Source organism: Heliangelus exortis, chromosome 1 (genome assembly GCF_036169615.1).
Source record: "Heliangelus exortis chromosome 1, bHelExo1.hap1, whole genome shotgun sequence".
In the NCBI taxonomy this organism is placed as follows: Eukaryota; Metazoa; Chordata; class Aves; order Apodiformes; family Trochilidae; genus Heliangelus; species Heliangelus exortis.
Genome location: NC_092422.1, coordinates 119,108,523 through 119,132,019, shown reverse-complemented (window position 1 = coordinate 119,132,019; position 23,497 = coordinate 119,108,523). Strand labels below are relative to the sequence as shown.

The window sequence follows — 23,497 nt, the reverse complement described above, 5'->3', positions numbered from 1 at the left end:
AAGCTTGAACGAAGGGGCAGTTACTAAGCCCACTTTCTTTTGAAGCAAAGTCTCAATGCTCAGATTCTGCTGTTGACAGAACAGAAAAGCCTAGCAAACAGATAGGGACAGTAACACCCCAGTAATGCACACCAAATCCCCCAAACTCCTGCCACAGGATGGCAACAAAAAAACCCAGCACAGGGCAGTACAGGTTATAGCTCTGTTGTGCTATTTTTTTTCTGCAGAAGTTGTTTTAGGTTGAAGTAGATTCACCTAATCTAACCATGTCCTTACATATGTATCATCCAGCATGGATAGGGAAAAAAAACAAAAACACATACTGGAGAAGCAGCTCTCATTTTCACATACAAATGCTGAAGGAGCAAAACGAAAATAATGTATTTTAAAGGTAAACAAGAACAAACACTAAAATGGAATTTTTTTTTGTACTTGAAATCACTTTTATTTGTGAGGAACGTCACCCATGCTGCATTTTCAAATAGATCTTACCAAGGAAAGCAGAAGTTTCTCCTCCCCATGTCCTGCAGTGAACAGGACTGGCACAAAAAAAAAAAAAAAAAAAATTATCCAAACTCATCACACCTGGGAGGTTTAGCACCAGCATCCAATAAAAAAAAAAATATTTTATTTCAATTTCAGTTCTTCTGTTGGGTTTTTTTTTTCCCTTTTCAGTTTGATACCAAAAGAAAAAATTGAAAAATTCAATACTAATGGAATAGTGAAATTTAAAAAAAAGAAAAAAACCAAAACCCCACAGTTGCTGTTGAAACTGGGGAGGTTGCTCTCTCTGAATCTCACTCTCTTAACGTGTGTATCTTGTAGGCGTTCCTTGGATCTCAGCTGCTGGTAATTTTTTTTCTTGTAAGTTCCGATGTTTCAAATCTTTGTTTTCATCATCACTGCTGACAATTTATTGCTTGACTGTTTCTTTGGTGTTACTTGTGAGTTGTATTTTAGGACACCTGTTAAAAGAGTAAAATTTGGGGGAAAAAAAAAAAAAGAGCTGTTTAAGTTTTACTTTCCTGTTCAAGAAAAATGTGGGACATCAGATGAGGAGTTCTCACAGTAACAGACACAATAAGCATACTGATTTATTCTATCTGAAAACTGAGTACAGTATCTTCCTAAAGCAAAATATTACTTACATCTGTGGATCTTCCTCAAAAATCAGACTAACAAAATTTGCATACAGGCTCAGAGTTGGAGGAGAGAAAGAAGAAAAAGCAGCAAGCGGTTCCTTGGTTTGCCTTTACAACACTCAGCATTTTTCAGAAATATCTAGCCATACATAAGGGGACGTGGACAGAGTCCAAGTCCTAGAAGTATACACAATGCTGTTTCAGTTGGAGAGCAGGATACTCCCATACTCCTTACCTGAGGGATGGTAAAGTTGCCTGGGGAGCTGGACATTACTCAGCACCACTCTGCTCGGTCACTGGAGCAGGATTTTCAGTAGGTGTTTCAGTCACCTTTGTCTGAGACACAATAAACCTTTATTATTGGCGAAGACTGAGCTCCAGACCCTTCCCCTGTTCAGTGGTAGGGCCAGCATAACCCAGGTTTTAAAATAATCATGGAAGATGAATCCCCAGAAAATATTAACTACAGGAAATACACCAAAGTTTAAGTATTAAACACCAGATTTGGTCAGGGGACAACCTCAAGTAGATGTAGAATGAAAAAGTCTCTCCTCATTAAAATAAAAAAATAAAACAAAACAAAAAAACCTATGTTTGCAAAAAATTCCCTGAAATCACCTTATTCAAGCAGTTTAAAAAAAATTTTTAAAATAAATCTGGAGCTTTCAAATCCATTTCTTATACTCAATACAGACTGAAGATTTGAGAAAGCTTGAAAACACAACTGTTTCTCTCCACTTCAGTAACATGTTACAGTCAGACCTCAACTAAGAACTACCCAGAAGCAAACTGGATTCCATTTAAGGTAAGTGACTCGCAGAAGTTCACAAGGAACAACGAAACCAGCTGCCTTCCACAGGCAGCATTTTGGTGTTGGCCAGACTCCTCCAGCACACCCAACAATACTGCTGTTAGAACTCCCACAGGACGGTCTTAACCACTCACCCCATCAAAATGCCACCCCTGCCACATTTTGCCAAGAACACACTTACCTCTTTTCCATCCTGAGCTGGAGCATTGGGTGGACGAGGCCGACGCCGGTAGTTGTACGGACGCCTGTAGCCACGGCGAAGCGGCTGCTGACCCATGGCACTGACCTCGTGATGGTTCTCCTTGTTTTCAGCCTCTCCTGCCACTGGGGCAGGGCGTGGACGTGAGGGCCCTCTGAAGAGGAGATGTACGTGTTAAATATGACAGGATCCCAAGAAGGTTAAAATACCGTAATATTCGCTCAGGGAAAAAAACCTCTCTAACCAAGTACCACCTGTAACAATTTTGAATGTTAGACAACCATCCAGCTGGAGCTTGGCTCCCATATAGTTGGAAAGGAAAGATCTGTTTAAGTGGATCAGGCAAGCAAGCTGGGAATCTCTTCGCTGATGAAGCTACATCAGTATATTCTACTGTCTGTCCTACAATAAGAGGCAGTTAACCCCATTTGGATTGCAGACTAGGAGGGAAAAAAAAAAAAAGCAAAAAAGAAGCCAGTAGTGGTAACACAAGCTGACTTTGCCAAGTTAGCCTTGGACTAGCTACATACCTGTCCAGGCCTATTAATAATTAATGGTGTGGTCCCTGGGAACTGAAATTCCACCTGTGAACCATCCCTGGATCTTCCTTCTTTGTTGCCCCTCTTGTCCATTTAAGAGGAAAATGTATCTCACTCAGACAAGTTGGACCTTATTCACAATAACATGCTAATGACACAGGGTGATCTCCAAGATTGCTTATTCAAAAGATGGAGGATTTTGGTTTGATGCTCCAGTATATGGCCACATCCCAAATATGTGGATACATGCTACTGTCTACAGCTACAGCTTCCTCAAGGTAGGCAGTGAAGAAGTACTGATCTCCTCTCTCTGGACAACAGCAACAGCACCTGAGGAAATGGAATCAAGCTGCACCAGGTGAAGTTGAGATGGAACATCAGGCAAAGGTTCTTCACTGAGAGGGTGGTTGGCCCCTAGAATGGGATCTCCAGGGAAGCTGTCATGGCACCAACCCTGTCAGAGTTTAAGGAGTGTCTAGACACTCTTAGTCACATAGTTAAGTTTTTAGGTAGCCCTGCAAAGAACAGGGAGTTGGAATCTATGAGCCCCCTAAATCCCTTCCACCTTAAGATATTCTTTCTGTAAGCTATCAAGTCAGTATTCCTGATGTATGCAAGAGCATTTCATCCCATTTCCCATATAAACAAAGTACATTTATGAACTGAGAAAATACAGTGGGCAATGATTGTCATAATTTTTGGCTAATTCCCATTAGATGGCTTATCTAATCCACAGGTACCTATAGTCCCAAAAGATTCAGCTTTTCTGAAGCACTAGTGTACTGGATTTAGTGTACATAAATGCAATCAATACCTACCTGGTAACAGAAGAATTCTGCACTTAGGTTACATTACACCTCTTACAAGAAAAATGCATAAATTCCCATTAGCTATGGGCAAATTACCTTGTGATTCAACCATGACATGCAATATCTCAGGTGCCCCACTGTACTTGGTGTGGTGCTATTCCTGACTGCCTAATGATAAGACTTTCAGAGTAAATAAAATTTATTCAGCTAAAATCCTTACAAGCAGAAGAATTGCTATTGCCCCTGTTCCCACAATCCTAGATAACGCACCCAACTTTAAACACAAATATTCACAGACAGAAAAGCAGAGAGCAGAAGTGGGAGGGTTGTGATTCTACACCCAGCATCCAGAAAGCAATTAAGTCTATTTTGCATAGAACAGGTTGTCATTACAGCTAGGGACAACCTTGTAATTTCTATGAAATTCAGCTTCTTGTTGCTCTTCTACTTTTACTACTTATTTCTAAACAAACATGCATATAGAAAAGTAGGATTACATCCATTTTATAGTTTCTCTCTCTAAATTTAGTGCTGAAGCCTGACCTCATAACCTAGTCAACACAAGGACAAGATGAAGAGGAGCAAGTGAGCGAATGGCAGACTTACAATTCAGGTCTTTGACAAAAGAATCCAAAATGCTTCATGAAGAACACTAGTGAAAGTAATCCAGTGTTTTATCTAACCTGTTACTCATTCTCCGAGATAAAACAAGTCACAAGAAGCCAAGTATGTGAATGAGCTTTTCCACTTAAAGGAATTCAATTTTTAAAAAGTGAGGCAACATCTCAAAAGGTGTGACAGTCAGAGGTTGAGTATTTCACACTGATATTTTTAACTGCACCAAATTCCTGAGCCATAGAACTGTTACATCAACGTAGAGGCTGGAAGTTGGAATGATCATGTAAGAACTAAGGCTGGAAAATGAAGAAAACAATCCTACACAGGTCACTTTAAGGGATGAGTAATACAGATGACTCAGCAATTCCACAGCATCTGTGTTCATATGAACCCCAAGGGACCTTTACTAAAAACAGCCTACTAGGTCTCTGAGTGTCCATTCCCAGTTCTGTGGACCCCAAGGGAAAAAATAAGAACAAGGAAACCTATTTCCCAAATAGCCTCCCAGCTTCCAATTGTTTTCCACACTGGGGATTTCCCAAACCAGGTAAACTCTGTCAACAGATATCACAATGGTTTTCTCTTCTACACCAGTCTTCCCCAAGCTCCTACTACCACCAAAATCCCGTGGCAAAAAGCTCCAACAATCTGAGGCATGCATAACATCCTGAGTCAGCAATCTGGCCATCGAGTCAGAGGAACACCACTGCAGCAAAGGCAAACCAGATCCTGGGCTGCATCCACAGGGGCATTACTAGGAGAGAGAAGTAGGCAAACATCCCCTTATTAGGCCAGATGTGGAGTACTGTGTCCAGTCCTGGTCCCCACATTTCAAGTGTGAAGCAGACAGCCTGGATACAGTTTAAAGGAGGGCAATGATGATCAAAGGGCTGGAGAACCTATGAGGAACGACAGAGGGAGTTAGATCTTTGCTCCCTGGAGAAGAGAAATCCTGAAGGGGGATAAACCTCACAGTAGTCCAGCACTTAAAAGGCAGCTAAGGATAAAGGCTCTCTCATAAGAAGCCACACTGAGTAGACAAGGGGCAAGAAGTACAAGTTGCACCAGGAGAGGGTTTGTTTTGGTGTAAGGAAGATTTACAGGGAGAACAATCATTTCCTGGAATAACCTCCCCAGGAATGTGGTAAAGTCCTCATCTCTGAATGTTTTCAAGATGTGATTGAACACTGCTAGATTATCTCATCTAGGTTCCCTTTCCCATGAAAGGGTTCAATGAGGTGAATTATTTATGTCCCTTCCAACCTAAGCTGGTCTATGGTTCTAAGAACATCCTTTGTTTTTCAGCATGTCTTCCACTTCTTCCATTTGAGAGCTCCTCATAGTATGTATTCTGATCAGAAGTAAATGCAAGAACAGTTTCATCCATCTTTTTCCACACTGCTCATTAGTCTTAGTGCCTCTATAACCGATTTTCATTTGTTCCTTCTTCCAGCCTCAGAGTTCCCAGTCACTGCCACTCCTCAAACATTTTTCCCCTTGAATTATTTTGATGATTTTTCATCTTGCTATTCTGGAAGCTCCCCAAGATCTTTATCACCTCCTATCACAATCCTAGAAGCCCTCAAGGAACCTAAAATCAAATCCTGACTCACAGCAATGCCCTCCACTATAACAAGATACTACAAGGGAACTCTGATGCTGCCATATTATCTAATGGTCTGTAAGAGACAGAACACTACTTTAGCTTTTACTGAAAAACAGGCTTTCCTCTACCTACAAGCAGCACCAGTGCAAATAACCAAGCCTGAGTGACCTACAGGACATATAGCTACTAGTCCAGTGTTGAACTGCAAACTACTGTCTGCAGTCCAGAAGAAAAGTTACAAAACACACACTTCCCCTCCAGATGGTAGACCTAGCTGTTCCAGATCAAGTAGGACTTGGAGTCATTACTTGCTGAGGAAAGCATAACAGTTCAGCTGGGAAGATGTGGACCTTCCATCTCCCTTCAGTATATTGCTTAGTTGTGAGGAACAACAGGGTACAAAAAAATTCTTCGTCCCTTCTTGACCTATTCCTAGATCTAAGTAATATATAAGCACATTAGCAATTTCTACAGTTGTTTCCTTACTCCTCTGGCTCACCTCTCTCCTAGTAATTAAAACATTTCTCACTCTCCCTACAACTTGCATGTGTATTAATGCCAGGGAATACGGGGAATGCCAGGAATACAGTACAAACCTGCGATAGCGGGGACGATAGGTAGGATTCCTATGGACTTGTTGATTAAGTTGTCCTCCTTCTGTGACCCCATCCTTGATTTCTCCCTCAGCACCCTACAACCAAAAGAAAAGAGTCAAAGGTGAAGTGCTATCTTATTTCATGGACACCACATTAACTACAAAGCCCAACGATCTGAACACAAGTTCAAAAACAGTGTATTAGTACACTAACACCAGCATATCAGGTAAAAAGAAACATACTCAGAAAGCTTTAATTTGGGCAAAGGTAAGAGTAGGACAGAGTAAGAGCCAATAATGATGCCCTTCTTTCTCACAAAAACAGACTAAAGCTACCCGACAATGCCACCTTCCCTGTCTGCCAAAGGCAGTGCTTGATGGTTCTCTGAAGCACATAAATATGCATTTCAAGATATCACACTGCATTGTGAGAGGCAAACATGTTTTAGAGAGGCAGCTGTTGATGATGACACTTCTGAATTTGGAAGGTTAACTGAAACACACCACACTGAAACTTGCCAGAAACCACCGGCTTCATTCTACACGAAGTCCCATTACACAGAGAACTCCCACAAAAGCATTATGAAATTTAAAGACAGAAAAGTATCTGACATAATGTAGTACAGTTTTTCTACACAACATTTTCAAACTTCCAGAGTGCTTATCTTTCCCCTATAGCTAGCTACCTTTCAGTTTGGTTTTTTCTTTGTTGTTTCTTTCTTCTGTCTTTTAAATGCCATCTACCAGTAATGTCTGTTTTATAAAAAGTTATATTATTAACTATTCCCATCATACTATTCTACCATTTAAAAGAAGAAATTGAACAAGACATGGACTTACATTTCTAAATCTTCTGGATCTCATCTAGCAGGAAACAAAAGGTATTGCTTCCTGCTGGCCTCCAGTAGTCTATATTAATTTGACAGGGGTCCTTCCAATGCCACACAGCTAATTTTACTACTACCATCACATTTTATTGTATTTTAACTAGCTATCTCAGGTGACTGCATGGGCAGTGAACTTTTCTTTAGCTAGGGTAACATGATGATAAACTCTTGGAAAGACTGGAGCACTGTAGGTTGTAACAGGAAATCTCACAAAATTAAGTTAACCTCAGTGATCAAACTGGACTATCTTCTTCTGTCACCACAGTACAATATCCTCCAAATGCATTAATAATTTCAAGCACTCTTTGTAGCTTCCCAAGTTTCCAAAAGGCATGGACACATGGCCTAAAGACAAGTGGAATATTTCACATGCTGTACCTAGGAATAGCTATTCCAGATATTCTTAACAATATGACAGGGTCAGCTGCTGAGGTGAGCAGAGGGACATGCAAATTCAATATAAAAATCCACAATCTTAAATAACATTAAGTTCTCTCACTGGAACTCCTGCTAGTTAGACAGTAATAATAAGTAGCATTTGATAATGGTTGAGAAGTATTTAAGAAACTCAGAACCCAGAAGGAAGAATACACATCTGAGTTTGCAGCAGCAGTATATTACTTACACTCATCTGTCCTGTTTGTATCGATATGCTTTGTACTATGTAACTTTACAGCTTTATAGACCTGTGATGGCTGGTGAGAAGTGCTTCAGACAGTAAGGTCAGAAATGGCACCACCAATTTTGTGTGTGGCAAGTGATACGGAGGTCTTGGGATTTGCTTTGTGTGAACCAAGGACCCACACTGCTCCTGGTCTCACTCTTCCTTACATGAGGACTGGCAGAGCTCAGGCACAGGAGAAAAACAAGATTTGAAGGGAAGAGAGAATGCAAAAGTAAAGCAATTCTAAACACGTTTCAGCATAATCATCACTTCTCTTTCTTGGCATTTCTGAGCTAGCACACACAGAATGAGCGATCAGTTCTAGAACTGCAGCACCAGAAATACAGAACCACGAAGGCCTAGGAGGTTCTGTCTGAGGGACAATGTGTTGTCCCACTAGCAAAGCATCAACCAACCCAATTGTAGGGAAGGGCACACACTTTTTTTTTTTCTTTTTTTTTTTTTTTTTTTTTTATCAGCTGAAGCTTGACAATCAGCACCACCTGCACAGCTCTTTAAAAGGTAGTGTTAGATTTCAACATGTTTTTAATGGCACAGGCAAAGTCCACTCCTCCCTACAGAGGGCTGCACTGGAATCTTAGACAAGAGACTGCATCTCCTGTAGTGACAGAGTGACTAAACTTGATGAAGCATTACTCCAGAGCAACACAAACATTTTCCTATTCATCTTGAACTGAATGTTGCTATGTCAGTATTTTAAATGGGTTTGGCTTTAACAAGTTGAAAACAAGATACCAAAGCAATTGAATTGCTTAGCCCTGAAGCCCTGATAATTTTCTGCATCTTCTATAGCACCACAAAAATTCAATCAACAAGTTACATTAGTATCACTGTCAACTGATCTACGTCTATTGACCAGAAGTGAATCACTGCTCCAGAATAAAACCATGCCATCAGAAGTCACTGAAACAGATGCAGTTTGACTAGAAACAGAACGTGAGCTTTAACCACAATTAGCTTCTTACCCACTTGCTTCCCTTAATTTCTTCTTCTGACAGTCACAGAACTGTCAGAGTTGTAAGGAACCTCTAGAGATCATCTAGTACAACTCTCCCACCAAAGCAGAATCACCTAGTGCTCATCACACAAGTATGGTGTTCTTACAACTCTTCAGATCAGTCTCTAGCTTTTGTACAATACAATTCATCTTTTCAGATCTCCTCTCTACAAGAAATAGTGCAGGTCTACAAAGCAGCTCTCAAACTGTTTCACTTGTTTTCCAACTCACTGATAGAGAGGCTTTTTCTCTTGTAATGCACACAGTATGTACATAAGGATACCATCTTTTCTCAAGGTTATTTCATGATTCATTGTCTGTTCTTAAGTTCTCATTACAGCTACACTCCATGTCTTTGTTGTCACATTTTAGCAAAAAGCACAGCTTCTTTCTTGTAGTGGATACAATTAAGAAATTTCTGATATGAACAAGTACTTTCCACAGAACTCTCCATACCATCTAGAAGCAGTTCCACTGGAGCTGCTTAAATGCCTCAGATTCCTTACGTCTCTCTTCAACCTTGAGAGATTGACACTGTGTTGAAAAACAGACCCACTAGTCTGTGCACACACAGAGTATAGGTGCATTTTGATATAGCATGGCAAACAAAGGCAAAAAAACATCTTTAGTTTGCCTAAATCCATGATCCATGCTAGTAAGGAAGGAGAAATCAACTCCTGCTGTGCTGGAAGGTTGGAGTTGCTAAGCAACATCAATTACAAGTTCCTGAAATCTGCAAGGCCACCATATCTAAAGTCACCTCAACAGATAAAACAGTTTTGTTAAGTATTCCCTCCCACCCTGTAAATACAGGATTAATGATGTGGAGAGCTGAACTCTAGGAAAAACATTCACCTCTGCAGCCTAGTAGATCTCCAAGCATAGCAAGGCACACAAACATTTTCCTTCAGGTGTGCAGCAACAGCTGCTTGCAGCTAAGTAAATATCCTTTCAGAAAAAACAGCTCATGAGTGCCATACCATCAGCAATTCAAACTTGTCTCAGAAATACCTTGCACAACCTTTAATTGAATAGAATCCTACAGAATAGTGTATACATACTGCTGTGGCTCAAACATTATCACCTTTCTTCCCCTTTCACAAAAAAAAAAAGAGAATGGAAGATGACAGAGGGGATCTTGTTAAAGGAAAAGGATATTGAAAAGAAGCATGTTTTCAGATAGAGGAGACACGGAGTTCCAAGCTTAAGAATGTGTTAACTGTGCAAGTGAAAAATCTCCAAAAGAAAACACTAGTAGTTTCAGGTGAAGATTCACTCTACTCTAAACTGCCCTATCAAAGCAAGAACACAGGGGATGACAAAAATATCTGGCCAAGTTGGAGTGGTTTTACTGACTTGCGTGCTAAGACAACTCGAGAGACAGTCCCTGCAAGGTGCAGCTTCCAATTGCTCAGGCAGCTAACAGGTGAGTGGGTCAGGAGGCCCACCACAACTGGCTGCAACTCAGAATAGTACAGAACACAAGGGACCACAGCCACAAGTAGAAAGCTGAGCAGGCATAATCAACATTACACTGGTCGTGTAAGTCTCGATATGTCTGCTCATTTAAACACCAACAGCACCAATTAAAGCATTCACTCCCAGTTATCACAAATGAGGGAGATCTTCATGTCAGGAAAGCAAAAGGAGACAGAATCAATACCAGGATGTAACTGGTTGATAAGCTAACAGGTAAGACTGGAAACATCAAAAATCTGAACAAAACCATGTAGTTCTTTGCCACTTGGCATGAAAGCTAAAGCTGCAGAATCTCCACAAAAACAAGACATAGTAATAAGTCATCAATTACCAGCACCAACTTCTAGCTGTCTCCAAAGGACTAAGAAAGAACACCTTTCACATTTTTACAGCTTAGTGGTGTCCCGCAGGATTAAAGACCTTGTGACAGCATAAACAGCTAGATCTTAGGGAAAGATTTGACAACATTTGTTTTGTTTGCTCCCATGTTGTCAACTATGTAGAACAAAAAGAGAGGGGAGTTATGGTGCTTGGGCAGAGATTTCCACCAGGGCCACCATACTGATTCATTTGTACATTTCTGCAAGTGATGATCACAGACTCAACTATTAAAGAAAAGTTAATCAATCCTGGAGTATTTTCCAGATTTTTTGGGGTGCTCCAGGTACCAATTTAGCACAAGGACAATGCAAACAGGAGTAGCAACTGCTAGAGCTACAGCCATTTATCCCATACTTACTTCCCCCACTGCTGAAACTTGCAGTGAAGCTGCTTATGAAGATTTGTAGATGTTATGAACAGTGGGGCATAGTTAGTTTAAAGACAAAAAAAGCATTACCTTTACTATGGGCAGAGGATTATGAAGGGATGATGCATGGAGGTTTCAACTAGTTCGTCAAACTACTACCATGTCATGCAAACATGACAACCCAAATTCAGTTTTACAAGTAACACTTTTGAATTCTGGTTATATTACTTAAGGCAATATAAATACTTCCCTGTGCTTCAGGTAAGTGGCATTGTGAACTACTTAGGTGTTTCAATAATTTGTGTTTACTCTTGAAAGAGATACCTTCTACACCCAAAACCATGCTTCTAGCACATCCTAGAAAGGCATGCAAAGGAAGGCCTGACATCCAGTGATTGAAAATATCAGTATCAACATCAAACATGTGCTGGAGGAACCCAAAATGTTACTGAAGAAGCCTCACAGCTTAGTTAAGCACTGATAACTGATCAGATGCCAGTGCTGACCTGTAGTTCCCTCTCACGAGAGGGCTGGAAGACTGATGATGAAGTAGGATGACCACCACTAAAGACATTAAACTTACACTTCGAGGAGGTCCACGGCGTCGGCCAAAGTAGCCACGTCGATAGCGGCGCCGGTCTGCAGCATAGCGGCTGCCTTCCACAGGGACTCCATCTGGACCAGTGACATTAGCTGCTTCTGCACCCTAAAAGCCAAATGAAAGTAAGAAATGGTGGCAAGAGAACAAAAAACAAACAGATAAAGAGAAAACAGGATAGAATTTTTTATTGCATCAGTTCCAAACTACAGGGATTCCTTCCTCTCACTCAATGCAAAAGCAAGTTTGTTATCTTTAACCTAATAACCAAGAGTTATTATGATCTTGAGTTAAAATCCTATCAGCCAGATTGAGCTCAGCAATTAACTGATTAAATATAAAAAACAAAAAGCCAACAAAAGACAGATCTTTTTTTTTTTTTTTTCTTAGAAAGTTAAGGAAACTTAAAAGGTGTTTGAGAAAGTGTAAGTACAAAGAACTTGAAAGCTTGTACAGTTAAGCTACCAGACTCCAGGACAAATTATTTGGGCAATATATGCTTCAGTTAATTATTACTGGGCAGACTGCAAGCTTCAAATACTCTACTAAGTAAAAATTACGATTTCTAGGAGAACTAGGACGTTTTTAGAATTTTGATACATATCTAAAAACACTTCTTCACAAAGCATTTTTAAAAATAACTTCCCCAGAAAAGCTGCATGAATGCCACCCACCCCAGAGATTAACACACTGGAAAAAAAACACCAGATGCACAGCTATGGTTTGTGTTACTCCCACAAGAGTGATGACCCTGTAGGAAAACACCCCCAAGTCTCCGTAATCTCTCACCTTCTCTCCTTCAACCACATCAAATTCTACAGTCTCTCCATCACCAACACTGCGCAGGTATTTCCGTGGGTTGTTTTTCTTTATTGCCGTCTTTAAAGAAAGAAGACAGAGATGAAATATATTTATCTTACTGTTTTACACATTCATAGCACTGTAGATGAGCAAAGGACAGTATGCTTCTGCTACAACCCCAACTCTACAGCAGATCAATTGCCACACCGAGGTATTTCGAATACATAGAAGTATCCGTTATTCCAAAGGCCCTCATACACTCGATCAAGGTTTACTCCTTTCTCAATACTTCCAAGTTTATGAATCAAGTGTGGCCCCAGGATCTGCCCACTGTACATCCACAGTTCTACATGAACACTGAGTGTTTCCACTTCTGCAAGCTGTACCAAGCAGTATGACCTATGCCTTCTTGATTATTAGGAGACCTGTAGACCTACAGAGAACTGAAGATCATGAGCATTTTTGTAGAAAATGGCATTAACTATAAGGTTACTGGCATGACAACTCATAGCTACTAAAGATTAACTCTGCTGTAACATAAATAAGCACTTTGTCTAAGCCCTTGAAGGGAGAACCCCGAAAACTAGGCAAGACCCTGCAGAACACAGGAACAGTACTAGAACAATCACAGACTTTCTTTCTCCTAGACAGAAACCCCAGAATACTATAAACATAGCTTTGGATCAAATCCAGTTGAAAATATCCTCACACTCTTAGGAACACCCTCAAACCTTGTGGAACAATTTTAAACCTGTAAACTACAGATAGCTTTCACTCTATGGGATTTTTGTAGGACACTACCAAAGCAAGACAAGCTCACTATCTGTTCATTGGGTAAGGGCTCAAACTGGAAGAGGCCAGAGGAGAAAAAACCTAAACAAAACCAAAGCACACATATGGTGTGAGCCAATCTAGCAAGACGCTTTTTCCTGAAGTTCTTAAAGACCAATTCAACTTTGTTTCCCAGCATGGGCATCTTTTGTTAGCATGGAGGAGGCAGGTGCAGATCCAGTAGAGACACTCACAAATACAGGCCACAAATCTGTCTGAGGAAATGGGATGCAGTGCAGAAACAGAAAACAAGAGTTATCATATCTTTCCACATACCAAAGAAAAAAACAGGCAGAATGAAAGATGAGTTGTTAACTGTGTGGCTACTATATTCATTCAGCCAATAATAGCCAAAAAAATATTTCTCACTGAAGGAAACGTTCCGATCAGGATAAAGCTAAGCTTGAGAATACTTTTCCCAAACTGGTCATTGTTGCTGAATATGATCCCCCTTGTGTTTCAGACAATAGGCCAGCATGTCCTTTTAGACCAAAATTTAGTCACACCCTCACCTGTAACCTTCAGCATCCCTGAACATCTTAGGGAAGAATGCGGGAGTATTACTGCTACCAAAGCAAAAACAACCCAAGAGTTGTTGGTTTGTTATTTGTTTGGGTTTTTGTTTGCTTGGTTGGTTTTGTTTGGTGGGTTTTTTGATAAAGAATGAGCTGCTCAAGTGAATTCTTTTGGGAATTACTTTACAAAGCAGAGACTTCCACCATCAGCTGAGACAGCTTTGTTTGCTTTCTGCTGACCCATCAGTGTAATTGTCCCATTTCTAAAATCAGCTGGAAGTGCTATCTGCCATCTTTTCCATAAATGCCATGTAATAACACTAACATCATTATCTTCACTAAAGATTAATAAAGGCTTTAATTACTTCACCAGCACTTGTACTGAAACAACTGACTGAAACTGCTAAGACTTATGCACTACTACATATGACAGATGTATCAACAAGCTGCATTTCAAACTCCTTCCCTTTCCTTGTAAGTGGAGAGGAAGGAAGGACTACTAGATATATATTCAGCAGAGGTTGTACTTTTAAGATTAATCAAGCTGCTCAAGCATCCTTCAAGAAGGGCGACTTCCACACGATTCTGTATGTTCTATTCCAGCTTTATGACAGAAACATCTAAATTCAGATTTGCAATTGAATAACTTGCCAGTAAGAGGTAGAGGCTGCCACACAGTAGGCTAAGTTTTGTTTTATGAAGGCAGCCAGGAACAATTTTGAGTATATCCTAAAATTCAGAGCACAAGCTATGAGGCTTTACTACTTAATGCTTCAGCTGCAGGTAAACATTGCTGAAATAAGCCTCTAACAAGCCTAAACTCTAAGTTTACTGAAAAAACTTTTACTCTGTGAATCTGGAGAAGAGAGAGCACTATTCCCCCCACTAGTGTTCATGGGCATTCTGCAGGCTCCATCTTCATTAATTCAGAAGACAGATGTTTTGTGTTAACACAGGCAGCACTCAACAATTAAGACAGAGGCTTTCCTTTCCCAAGGGGACACCAATGAACAGACAGCTGTAAGTCTTCAGAGCTAGTTCAGTATTTTATTTGGAAGAGTTCTTTCCCTATTCTCATGGTAGCATGGCATCACGTGCATTTCCAGCCTTGTCAAAGCAATACCCAAAATTTATTACAGCAGTTACTGGTGCATCCCAGGCTATTGCACAATGAATACATGAAGACAGGCCCGTGCAGCAGAGATTAACTCCTCCTTATTGCTTGTTGAGTCAAACTATGCCTAACTGAACCAGATTTCTCTGGCTACTGACACTTTTAATAGTGGCCTGTCCTCCCTTCTAGACACACTCCACCCACCTAAGGCAGATCGATCTCCACTGCTCACACCATCTCTATCTGACACAGTGCCCTACATGGCACCTTGCACAAACAGACCGGGCAAGCATGCAAATCAGACCAAGCAGGTGAAGAAATGCCCCTCCCCAAAACACTGCTCGAGTCTCCCACAAGACAAAGGGTTAACTCACGAGCAAGCCATGCATGGCCTAAAGAGAAAAGCATTTTAATCTGTACTAGGTTTATAAATAGCATCCAATAGCCAGACACTGAGCGTTAACCCCCATTCCAATCATGAGATCGGCCTGTTCCCTCCCCGCTGCGGATGCCTGCCGGGGAGTCAGGGAGGAGGCTGCATCTATTCAACTAGGTCAGCCTTATTCTGATGGGATTAGGCATGTAATCCAGCCCCTCCCGGGACAAGAGGGGGGGGGAGGAGGGGCAGAACCGGAGAGGGAGCTCGCAGCAGGATGTTTGCTTACGCCACAGATTTGCCTCCTTTGCTGGGCGGGCCCCATCCGCCGGCCCTGCCGAGCCAAGCGCTCAGGCCGGAGCTGCTGCAGCCAGCACTGTCACACGGAGGAACTGCTCGGGATGGAAGAGCTAAAGGAACAGAGGGCTGCAGCCAACCCAGGGCAGAGCTGGGAGTATGTGCTCTGCCATGCACAGCACACCAAGAGGTCTCATCAGATGCAAGCTTGCTGGTGTGGTGTGTCCAAAACATCAAGCTAGTTTTGCTCAGAGCTCACTCCAAGAGAGGTTTTCATTCACAGGAGATAGGATGTAAATTCCGTCCCCCAACCCCTCCAGTTTACATTTAGATGAATAACCTTCTTCACAGATGGAGGAAAGAAATTCAGCACAGACAATACTAGATAAGACTAGGGTCTCCAGAGGCAGCTTTCCCAACTCAGTGTTACTCTGCTTATCTGCTACCAGTACAACAACCACTTTCCAGGGTATCTTCTCACAGGTCTCAAGGCCACCTTGTTTGTTGCCTTCAAGGTGACCTTGTTTGTCTTCAAGGCGGTTTTAAAGTGCTGCTTATCCAGAACATGTTTTCTGTGAGCAGAATTCTTCCCACCTTTCTCTGGACACACTCCCACATGGAGCTGCAGATGCAGCATCTGGTTCAGCATGTACACAGCACGCAGTCATTAAGGCGGGAGAGCAACCATTTGAATTTGGTACATGCACCGAGAGCTCTTGCTCTCTCCACCAGCTGAACTGGGAATGTTTACTGCACAACTTCCTGACATCATTGTCACTCATTACAGGCATGAGACCTATTCCCCTCCATCCTCATCCCTTTTCATATAAATCTGTCTTACACCCCTTAGCCCAGAGAAACATTTATCACAAGCTATTAAATAACAAAGCCACTAAAACTAACTCTCCACATTGCCCAGCATGTTTAACACAACTACATATGCATTTATTCTCAGTGACTACGTGCATGCTTCCTGGTTCTATTTCATGAAAATACTGCCACTTATGCCACAGAAAAAAACTTATGCTTTTAAGGATCACATGGGCCTTCTGACATTTCATATGGAAGATCCAGGGGCAGTATTTCATTTTCTGGTCAAGTCTCAGATCATACAGAACCAGACCAAGCCAACTAACTATTCAGTTTATATTAGCATGAAGACAGCAATATCTGTCTTCCTTTTAGACCAGAAAGTCACAATATAAACTAAGAAAAGCCAATTGACAGTTCAAGGAAAGTTGAACAATGACAAGCAGCTGCACAACCTCTCTGCTTGGGCACACTTGGCACACAGCCCTCGCCACCCTCCTCCTCCTCCTCTTCTTCCTAAGACCAGATAGATGCCTCATGCAGTAACAGCTGATGGCAACCCAGGCTGGTCAAGAGCCAGACTAGATCACTTTCTCTCCAATACCAGGGAGTGCAGAGAGAACAGACCTGCAAATAAAGAGAGTAGAGAGAAGCAGAAGACACAAGGAGCATGAGGAAGTAGAGGATAGAGGACAGAAAACAAGTAGCAAGATATTTACCAAATCAGGAGTCATCTCCCCCAGGAAGGACAACTGTATCACACCAAAAACCTCAAAAAAAAACCCTTTAGTGTTCAAATCAGAGCAGACAGAAGCAAGAATGGGTGTAAAACCTACTCCTTCAGTTATAACTAAAGAGAGAGGGAAAACATACCCTAGTATTCCTCCCTGAGAATTTCAACATACTGTCAAGGTATTTGTAGCAAATATTCTAAAGAAAGACACAGACAAGGTTGCATGGCTGTTTCAGGGAGTTGCATCAGAAACCTATCATAATGCACATCTCTAGGTACAATTACTTCTGTCTTACCTGATGAACAAACACATCTTCTTTGGTATCATTTCTGTGAAAAGAAAGTAAGAAGTCGTAAGAACTCAGACTAAGAGACTTAAATAGAAAACCTTGACTTCACAAGTGAAACCCTTCTTCCCCCAGCCTCTAGTACATCCCCTGGATTCTCTAAGTGTACCAAGACCCTGTTCTGCATTTCCAGGGTCATATGTGACAGCAGAGAGGACTCCCCACCTTTCTTCAGAAGGGTGAGGGGACAGGGGGAGGTTCTCTGTAATCTTCTGGCAAACATTCAGTCTTTTGTTTTGACACGGGGCAGAGTTATTGACTGGACTGCTTGCCTTTCACCATTCCACTCCCCCTCCAAAAAAGAAAAAAAAAAAAAACAACAAACTTCCACAGGGGCTGCAACTTGAGCTGTTATCCCAGAGGTCAAGTAAGACTATCAACAGAACTGGCCACAGCTGTTAACAGGGCTCTCCTTTCAGTGAAACTCAAAGCAACCATGCAGAAGAAGTGTTAGGAGAATCCATTGAAGGGAGATCCAGACATAAACATGAGGCCGCCTGGCTAAGGCCAGCCAGCTCAGAGTTCTGCATGCAAAATATGGAGACAAGTCTGAGACCTTCATTCTGTGTTCCCATGCAACAGTAAGAGCCTAGAACCTGAAACATTCACTCAATTCTCTCTGCAGAGGGAAGAGGTAGGTTAGAGAGGTTCCATAAATAATTCAGAATCCAAAACTTGTTTCGATGGACTGAAGTAACAAACTTTAGTTTAGGAAAAAAGCTGAAAAGTTATTACACCGTATCCAGCTGAATGCTCTTATATCAACTGCTATGAAAGACTAAGAGCACTTCCTCATTCAAGCTTTTCTTCTGCTTACACTGGATAGCAATCTCTAGGGGCTAAGATTAATACTGTACCAGAACTGGTGATCTGATCCATGAAATGGGGGACCCTTCTGCCTGTATCTATAGTGTCCAACCTACCCAGATCTATCTGCTGTGAAACAGCTGAAGGACTCTTAAACAAAAATAAACTTGCCAGGTATATCTTTTGCAAGACAAGAAGCCACCATAGAGGAGCTTTGTGTTTCACAAAGTACACAAGACATTTAAGCCACTCAACTCCCAGATATCCAAGCTTTAAAAGCCAGAGTTTCTTCTAGTAACTTTTAAGTGTGGGTCTTGTACACCTAAATTGCAGCAGGATCAGTATCACTTACAGCTACTTGGCTTATCAATTCCACTTAGAAGTTTGCTCATATTAGCAGGAGAATAAAAAAGATGCAAGAAACCAATTTCTCTTAACCCAGGCCTGGAATATCTTCAGTCAGGTGATTATCAGTCTCAATATGTATTTCAGTATTTTGACCAATCAGTTAACACTTTAATTTTTTATTTAAAAGCTTTTCCCCTCCTTCTCCAAACTTACTTCCACATTTGAAACAAAAAACCAAAAGAAAACCCACAAACAAAACAAAAAACCCAAAGCAAAACAAACAAAAAAAAAAAAGAAAAAAACAACCCCAAACAAACAAAACAGGCAGTCATGAAATAACATATCTCATTATAAGTTTAGCATGAGTAAACATAAGTAACAGAACAAGACTGTAGCATTTCACTGTTTGTTTTCTCCCCATACACACAACCTCAGATGGAAAGGGGAGAGGGCATGAGAGGGAAATCCCCCGAGATGGTATTTGATCTTATGGAATGCCTTTCCAAATCTTTTTATCAGTTACATGAACCTGTAGTCAGGTTCTCTGGTCTCTGTTCCAGTTATTAATGCATGGCATATTATCTGTACCATGTGTCTTAGTACAGTGCAAATATTAATATCATAATTTAAACATACCTGTTGATAAAGCCATATCCATTTCTGACATTGAACCACTTCACTGTGCCAAGAACTTTGGTGGCTAGAAAGAAAAAGTTGAAGAATTTACTTTAGAACACAGAAAGTACAAGAATGTTACAAAAAATAATTTTATAGTTGCACATGAAGTCCAGCCAGACCTATTCTGTTCCCTTACCACTCAAAGAGTACCTCCACTTTTGCTTGTACTAGTATCAGGAAGCAGTGGTTTAACCTGAAGTTCTTCAGCCACAAGTTTACCCCACAGCATCTAGAATGAAATCCTGCTCTATTTTTAGAATTGGCTATCCATCCCTTCTCTTTTACTTCTTATCCTAGAAATAAGCCTCAAAGCTGAAAAATCTCACAGCCATTCATCAGGTCACTTTAGCTTATCAGCTAGTCATGAAACACAGCTGAATGAAGGTGATTAAAAATCCCTACTTTTCACTCAAGACTTACCCTCCCCATTTTCTCTGGAAACCAGAAGTATCCGAGGAAGCAGCGTCAAGCACCACACAGCTCTCTCAAGTGGAAAGGCAGCAACCCCTTATTTCAGACAAGCTCCTTCTTGTGCTATCAATACCACACTAACCAGAAACCAGCTACAAACTGACCAACTTTATGTTCCAAGTCTTCTAGGAAGCTCCTATCTGACACAACACAAAAAAACCCAGCATTTTAGTGAGGAGCCCTACTACAATGTCTCATAGGATCTGGCAAAACCTGTTCCTCCAACGTATCGGAATGTGTGGGAGGAACTCAACAGGGATGGAGGTAGAACCTCTCCTTCCCTTTCAGCAACTGGGTGGAGACCACAAACTTACACTTTTCTAACTTGTAGGAAAAGGAGAAATTTGGGCTCCAGGCTTAACTACATTACTTAGGACACAGCAAAACCACAACTATCTAAGCAAACTATAGTACTTATTTGAAAAGGGGCTAGTCCCCTACAGATGACTGCTTGTTAAAGACCTTACATATGTTTGGGAAGCCAGGGGAAGGCCAAGAGGCAATCAAAAAGAATACAATCTAGAGACACTCCAAGGCAGCCTGCTAGAGGCAAGAACACCACACTACAAATCACTGCCTCAACATGCATTTGTCCCTTAACATCCAGTAGGAGATGATAGAACTAGCCACACCTTCAGTCTCATGCAGTCTTGTCGTTCTTATTTGTCAGAGGGGCGTGTAAAAAGAGCAACCTCTTTCCCCCCTTGGAACACAGAGCTAATGTAGGAATGTTTGCTGATAGCGGTCCAATGTAATGTTGCTGTTACTGAAATAACAGGCCTCTTCTCACTGCACCTTTAGAAGTGATGGCTTTTAGTCTTCTTTAATGCATTTTTAGCAGAAAATGTTTATTTAGAAGCAAGTCAGTGTTAAGACTGAGTTACTCAAGGAAAGGGCTCTCTACCTAGTACAGCACCCACTCAAGACTTCTTGCTCACAGAGATGAAACCCAGGTGTCACTGCCTAACACTGATTCAGTGATAATAAGTTTTCAGCATCAACCCTTTATAGCTGTGGTTTAGATTTAGCTTTGTGGAGACATCACTAATTAGAGACATGTTTCTACTACAAAGGCACTGGCTACATTCAAGAGGCTACTGCACTAAGAGAAATCAACACAGGTAGAGGAAGAAGAACGGGTGTGAGAAGCACATTAACAGGTGCCAATGGCACATGAAGGTTTTAGCCTGCTTTAAAAACAAGGCTAATACTAATTCCTCCACCATTGTCCTTTCCCTCCCCTACAAAATAGCTATTGAATCTCTTGTCCTATTTCAATGAGATTAGCAAACCAGCTAAAAGCCTAGGAAGCCTGAAAAAACCCTGAGTGTACTGAAGTGTACTGGGGAAATACCATTCCCTACCCACACAAGTCTCCCCTAAGCATTACCTTGGGGGAAAGAACATCAGACACAATAGCATGACACCAAACACACTGAACATCCACGTGGCCATGGTGCAGCCACTACTAAGCCTGCACTGTCATAGCATGGACATCAGTCAAGGAGGATAATCCCTGCAGAAACCACAACCTGTTTAACTGACAGTCAGAGAAGGCAGCTGATGTGATGATTGAAACCCACCAGCAAGTGAAAACTTAAATAATTCTACAAGATTCTATCAGAGGACACAATCATCAGCCACTCTACCTATGCCAAAACAGCACTTTCGTTAGTTTTTACATGGGAAACCAAAGCTTCCTGTGATCAAGAGAGAAAAGAAGGTTGACTAACCTTCATCCTTATTCCTAGAAGTCAAACATTAGGATGCCCTGGGCAAGCATCAGACCTTGCTTCTAATGGTATATTTGTAAAGCAGAGACTTAAGTGAACATAATTAAAGACCATTAACAGAGACATTTGAGGTGGACCTGGACACAAGTACATCTTCAATTAGCATTACCAACGATAATTTTGCTCCCAAATACTAAAAAACTTGCCAAGCAATAAGGCCAGCATGCAAAACCAACACCACAGACCAGGAAATGCACTTGTGTTTGCACTTTTTCGCCCCTCTTCAAGCGATAGCCAGAGGTAAATGAGGCAACAACATTACCAAGAATGAAACAAGCCATGTTAAGGCAAGAAGCAGCCAGATGTACCAACAGATATGGATGTGCCTTGACCGATTACTGACCAATCAGATAATAAAGCAGGAGAAAACCACATGAAGTCTACTGTCAACTTCTGTTTTGCTAAAATCATTCCTACTTCAGCTCCAGACAAATGCAATAACAGGCTCTCCTATCTGCCACTTAGTGAAGTTCAGGACACTGCCCCGGTGATCAGCTTCAGCTTCACCTTTAATAACCTCTTTAAAATTACGCCGTTCTAACCGGCAAATACTTATTTCCACTGCAAACTGGAGTTTAACAGGTTGATCCTGTTGAATCACAATAAAGAAACACTAGCTATGCCCTGGGCTTGAGCAGCGAGACAAAACAGAAATTAAAAATAAAAAAATAAATTAAAAAGCAACTAATCCTAGAGGCATATTTAAAGCTGTGTGTTTCGGGGTTGTTTTTGTTTGTTTTGGGGGGACTTGGGGGTTTTTTTGCTTGTTTTTTTTTTTTTTTTTACAGATAAAAAAGTTGTGCAAAGACCTTAAGGGGGCGGGGACGGACGAGACGGGACTGGACAAGCACACGGGGTTCATTAGCAATCCCCTTCCGAGGGAAGGCACCCCTGCAGGGCACGGGGTGGGGGGCAGAAGATAAGAGGTCCGTCAAGATAGCTGCACACCACTTACTGCTCCCGCCTGGCTCCGGGGAAGTGCCCGGGACCGCGAATCGGAGTCGGTCGGGGAAGCGATCGCCACCGATGCGCACAGGTGCTCCCTCCAACCAAACTCGAGTTGGCGTCCCGGCCAGGCACCGCCCGGCTTCCCCGGGCCGAGCAAGGAGGAGGACGCCCGGCTGCCTCCCTGAAGCGCAGTCTGACTCATAGCAGCGGGGGGGTGGGGGAGAGGCGGGATGGGCTCCGGGCGGCGGCCATGTGCTAGCCGACACCCCCGCCCCCAAAGCTCCGCTGGCGCAGCAGGTGCCCCGGTCCCGTAGAAGTTGGGAGCGGGTCCCAGACACTCACCCAACACTTTCTTCTCCGTCTCGGCCGCGGCGGTCGTAGCGGTCGTGGTGGTAGCGGTGGTGGCAGCAGCGGCAGCTGCACCGGCGCCGGTCTCGCCGACAGCCGCGCCCGGCGTGGCGGCACCGACGGTGCTCTTGGGCTTCGCGTCCGGGCCAGTGGGCGACGGCGGCGCGGAGACCCCGGCCGGGGGAGCAGCAGCAGCGGCGGCAGCTGTTGCGGTGGCGGTGGCCGTGGCCGGAGCAGCTGCCGAGCTGGCGGTGCCGGTATCCGCCGCCTCGCTCATGGTGCCTGGCGGTTGGGACGGGCGGTGAGGAGGGGACGGGCGGGTGCTCGGCAGCGGCGATCCCGATCCCTGGGGCGCACGCTGGGTCTTACTGCCCCCAAAATGGCCCCGCCGAAGTTTTAACACAGTCAGCGGGGGCCGGCGCCGGCAGCTCCCGCCGCCTCATTAGCATTTAAAGGGGCCGCGCCGGCGGGGCGCGGGTGGCGCCGGGGAGCGGCGACGGCGGGGGCTCCCCTGGCGTAGGGCTGCGTGACGTGAAACGACGCGGCACGGCACCCGGGTGTGGGGAG

General features: G+C 42.6%; 1 protein-coding gene across 1 annotated transcript; it reads right to left on the bottom strand.

Moving 5' to 3' along the window:
* Window positions 1-419: 419 nt before the first annotated feature.
* Window positions 420-23,392, bottom strand: YBX3 (Y-box binding protein 3). Its single transcript, XM_071761721.1, has 9 exons — window positions 22,925-23,392; window positions 19,329-19,392; window positions 17,487-17,520; window positions 12,503-12,592; window positions 11,699-11,821; window positions 6,321-6,415; window positions 2,135-2,306; window positions 1,378-1,478; window positions 420-965 (listed from the first exon to the last, which is right to left on the bottom strand). The coding sequence occupies exons 1-8, from the start codon at window positions 23,205-23,207 to the stop codon at window positions 1,413-1,415; spliced, it is 927 nt and encodes a 308-aa protein (XP_071617822.1). The 5' UTR covers window positions 23,208-23,392; the 3' UTR covers window positions 420-965; window positions 1,378-1,412.
* Between the last annotated feature and the right edge of the window lie 105 nt (window positions 23,393-23,497).

What these genes read in the sequence shown, in the direction of transcription:
- YBX3 (XM_071761721.1), bottom strand. Translation starts at nt 23,207, where the DNA reads ATGAGCGAGGCGGCGGATACCGGCACCGCCAGCTCGGCAGCTGCTCCG. An exon ending in GACGGAGAAGAAAGTGTTGG is followed by an intron (nt 19,393 to 22,924) that starts GTGAGTGTCTGG and finishes TTTTCTTTCTAG; the next exon opens with CCACCAAAGTTCTTGGCACA. An exon ending in GGATATGGCTTTATCAACAG is followed by an intron (nt 17,521 to 19,328) that starts GTATGTTTAAAT and finishes TTCTTTTCACAG; the next exon opens with AAATGATACCAAAGAAGATG.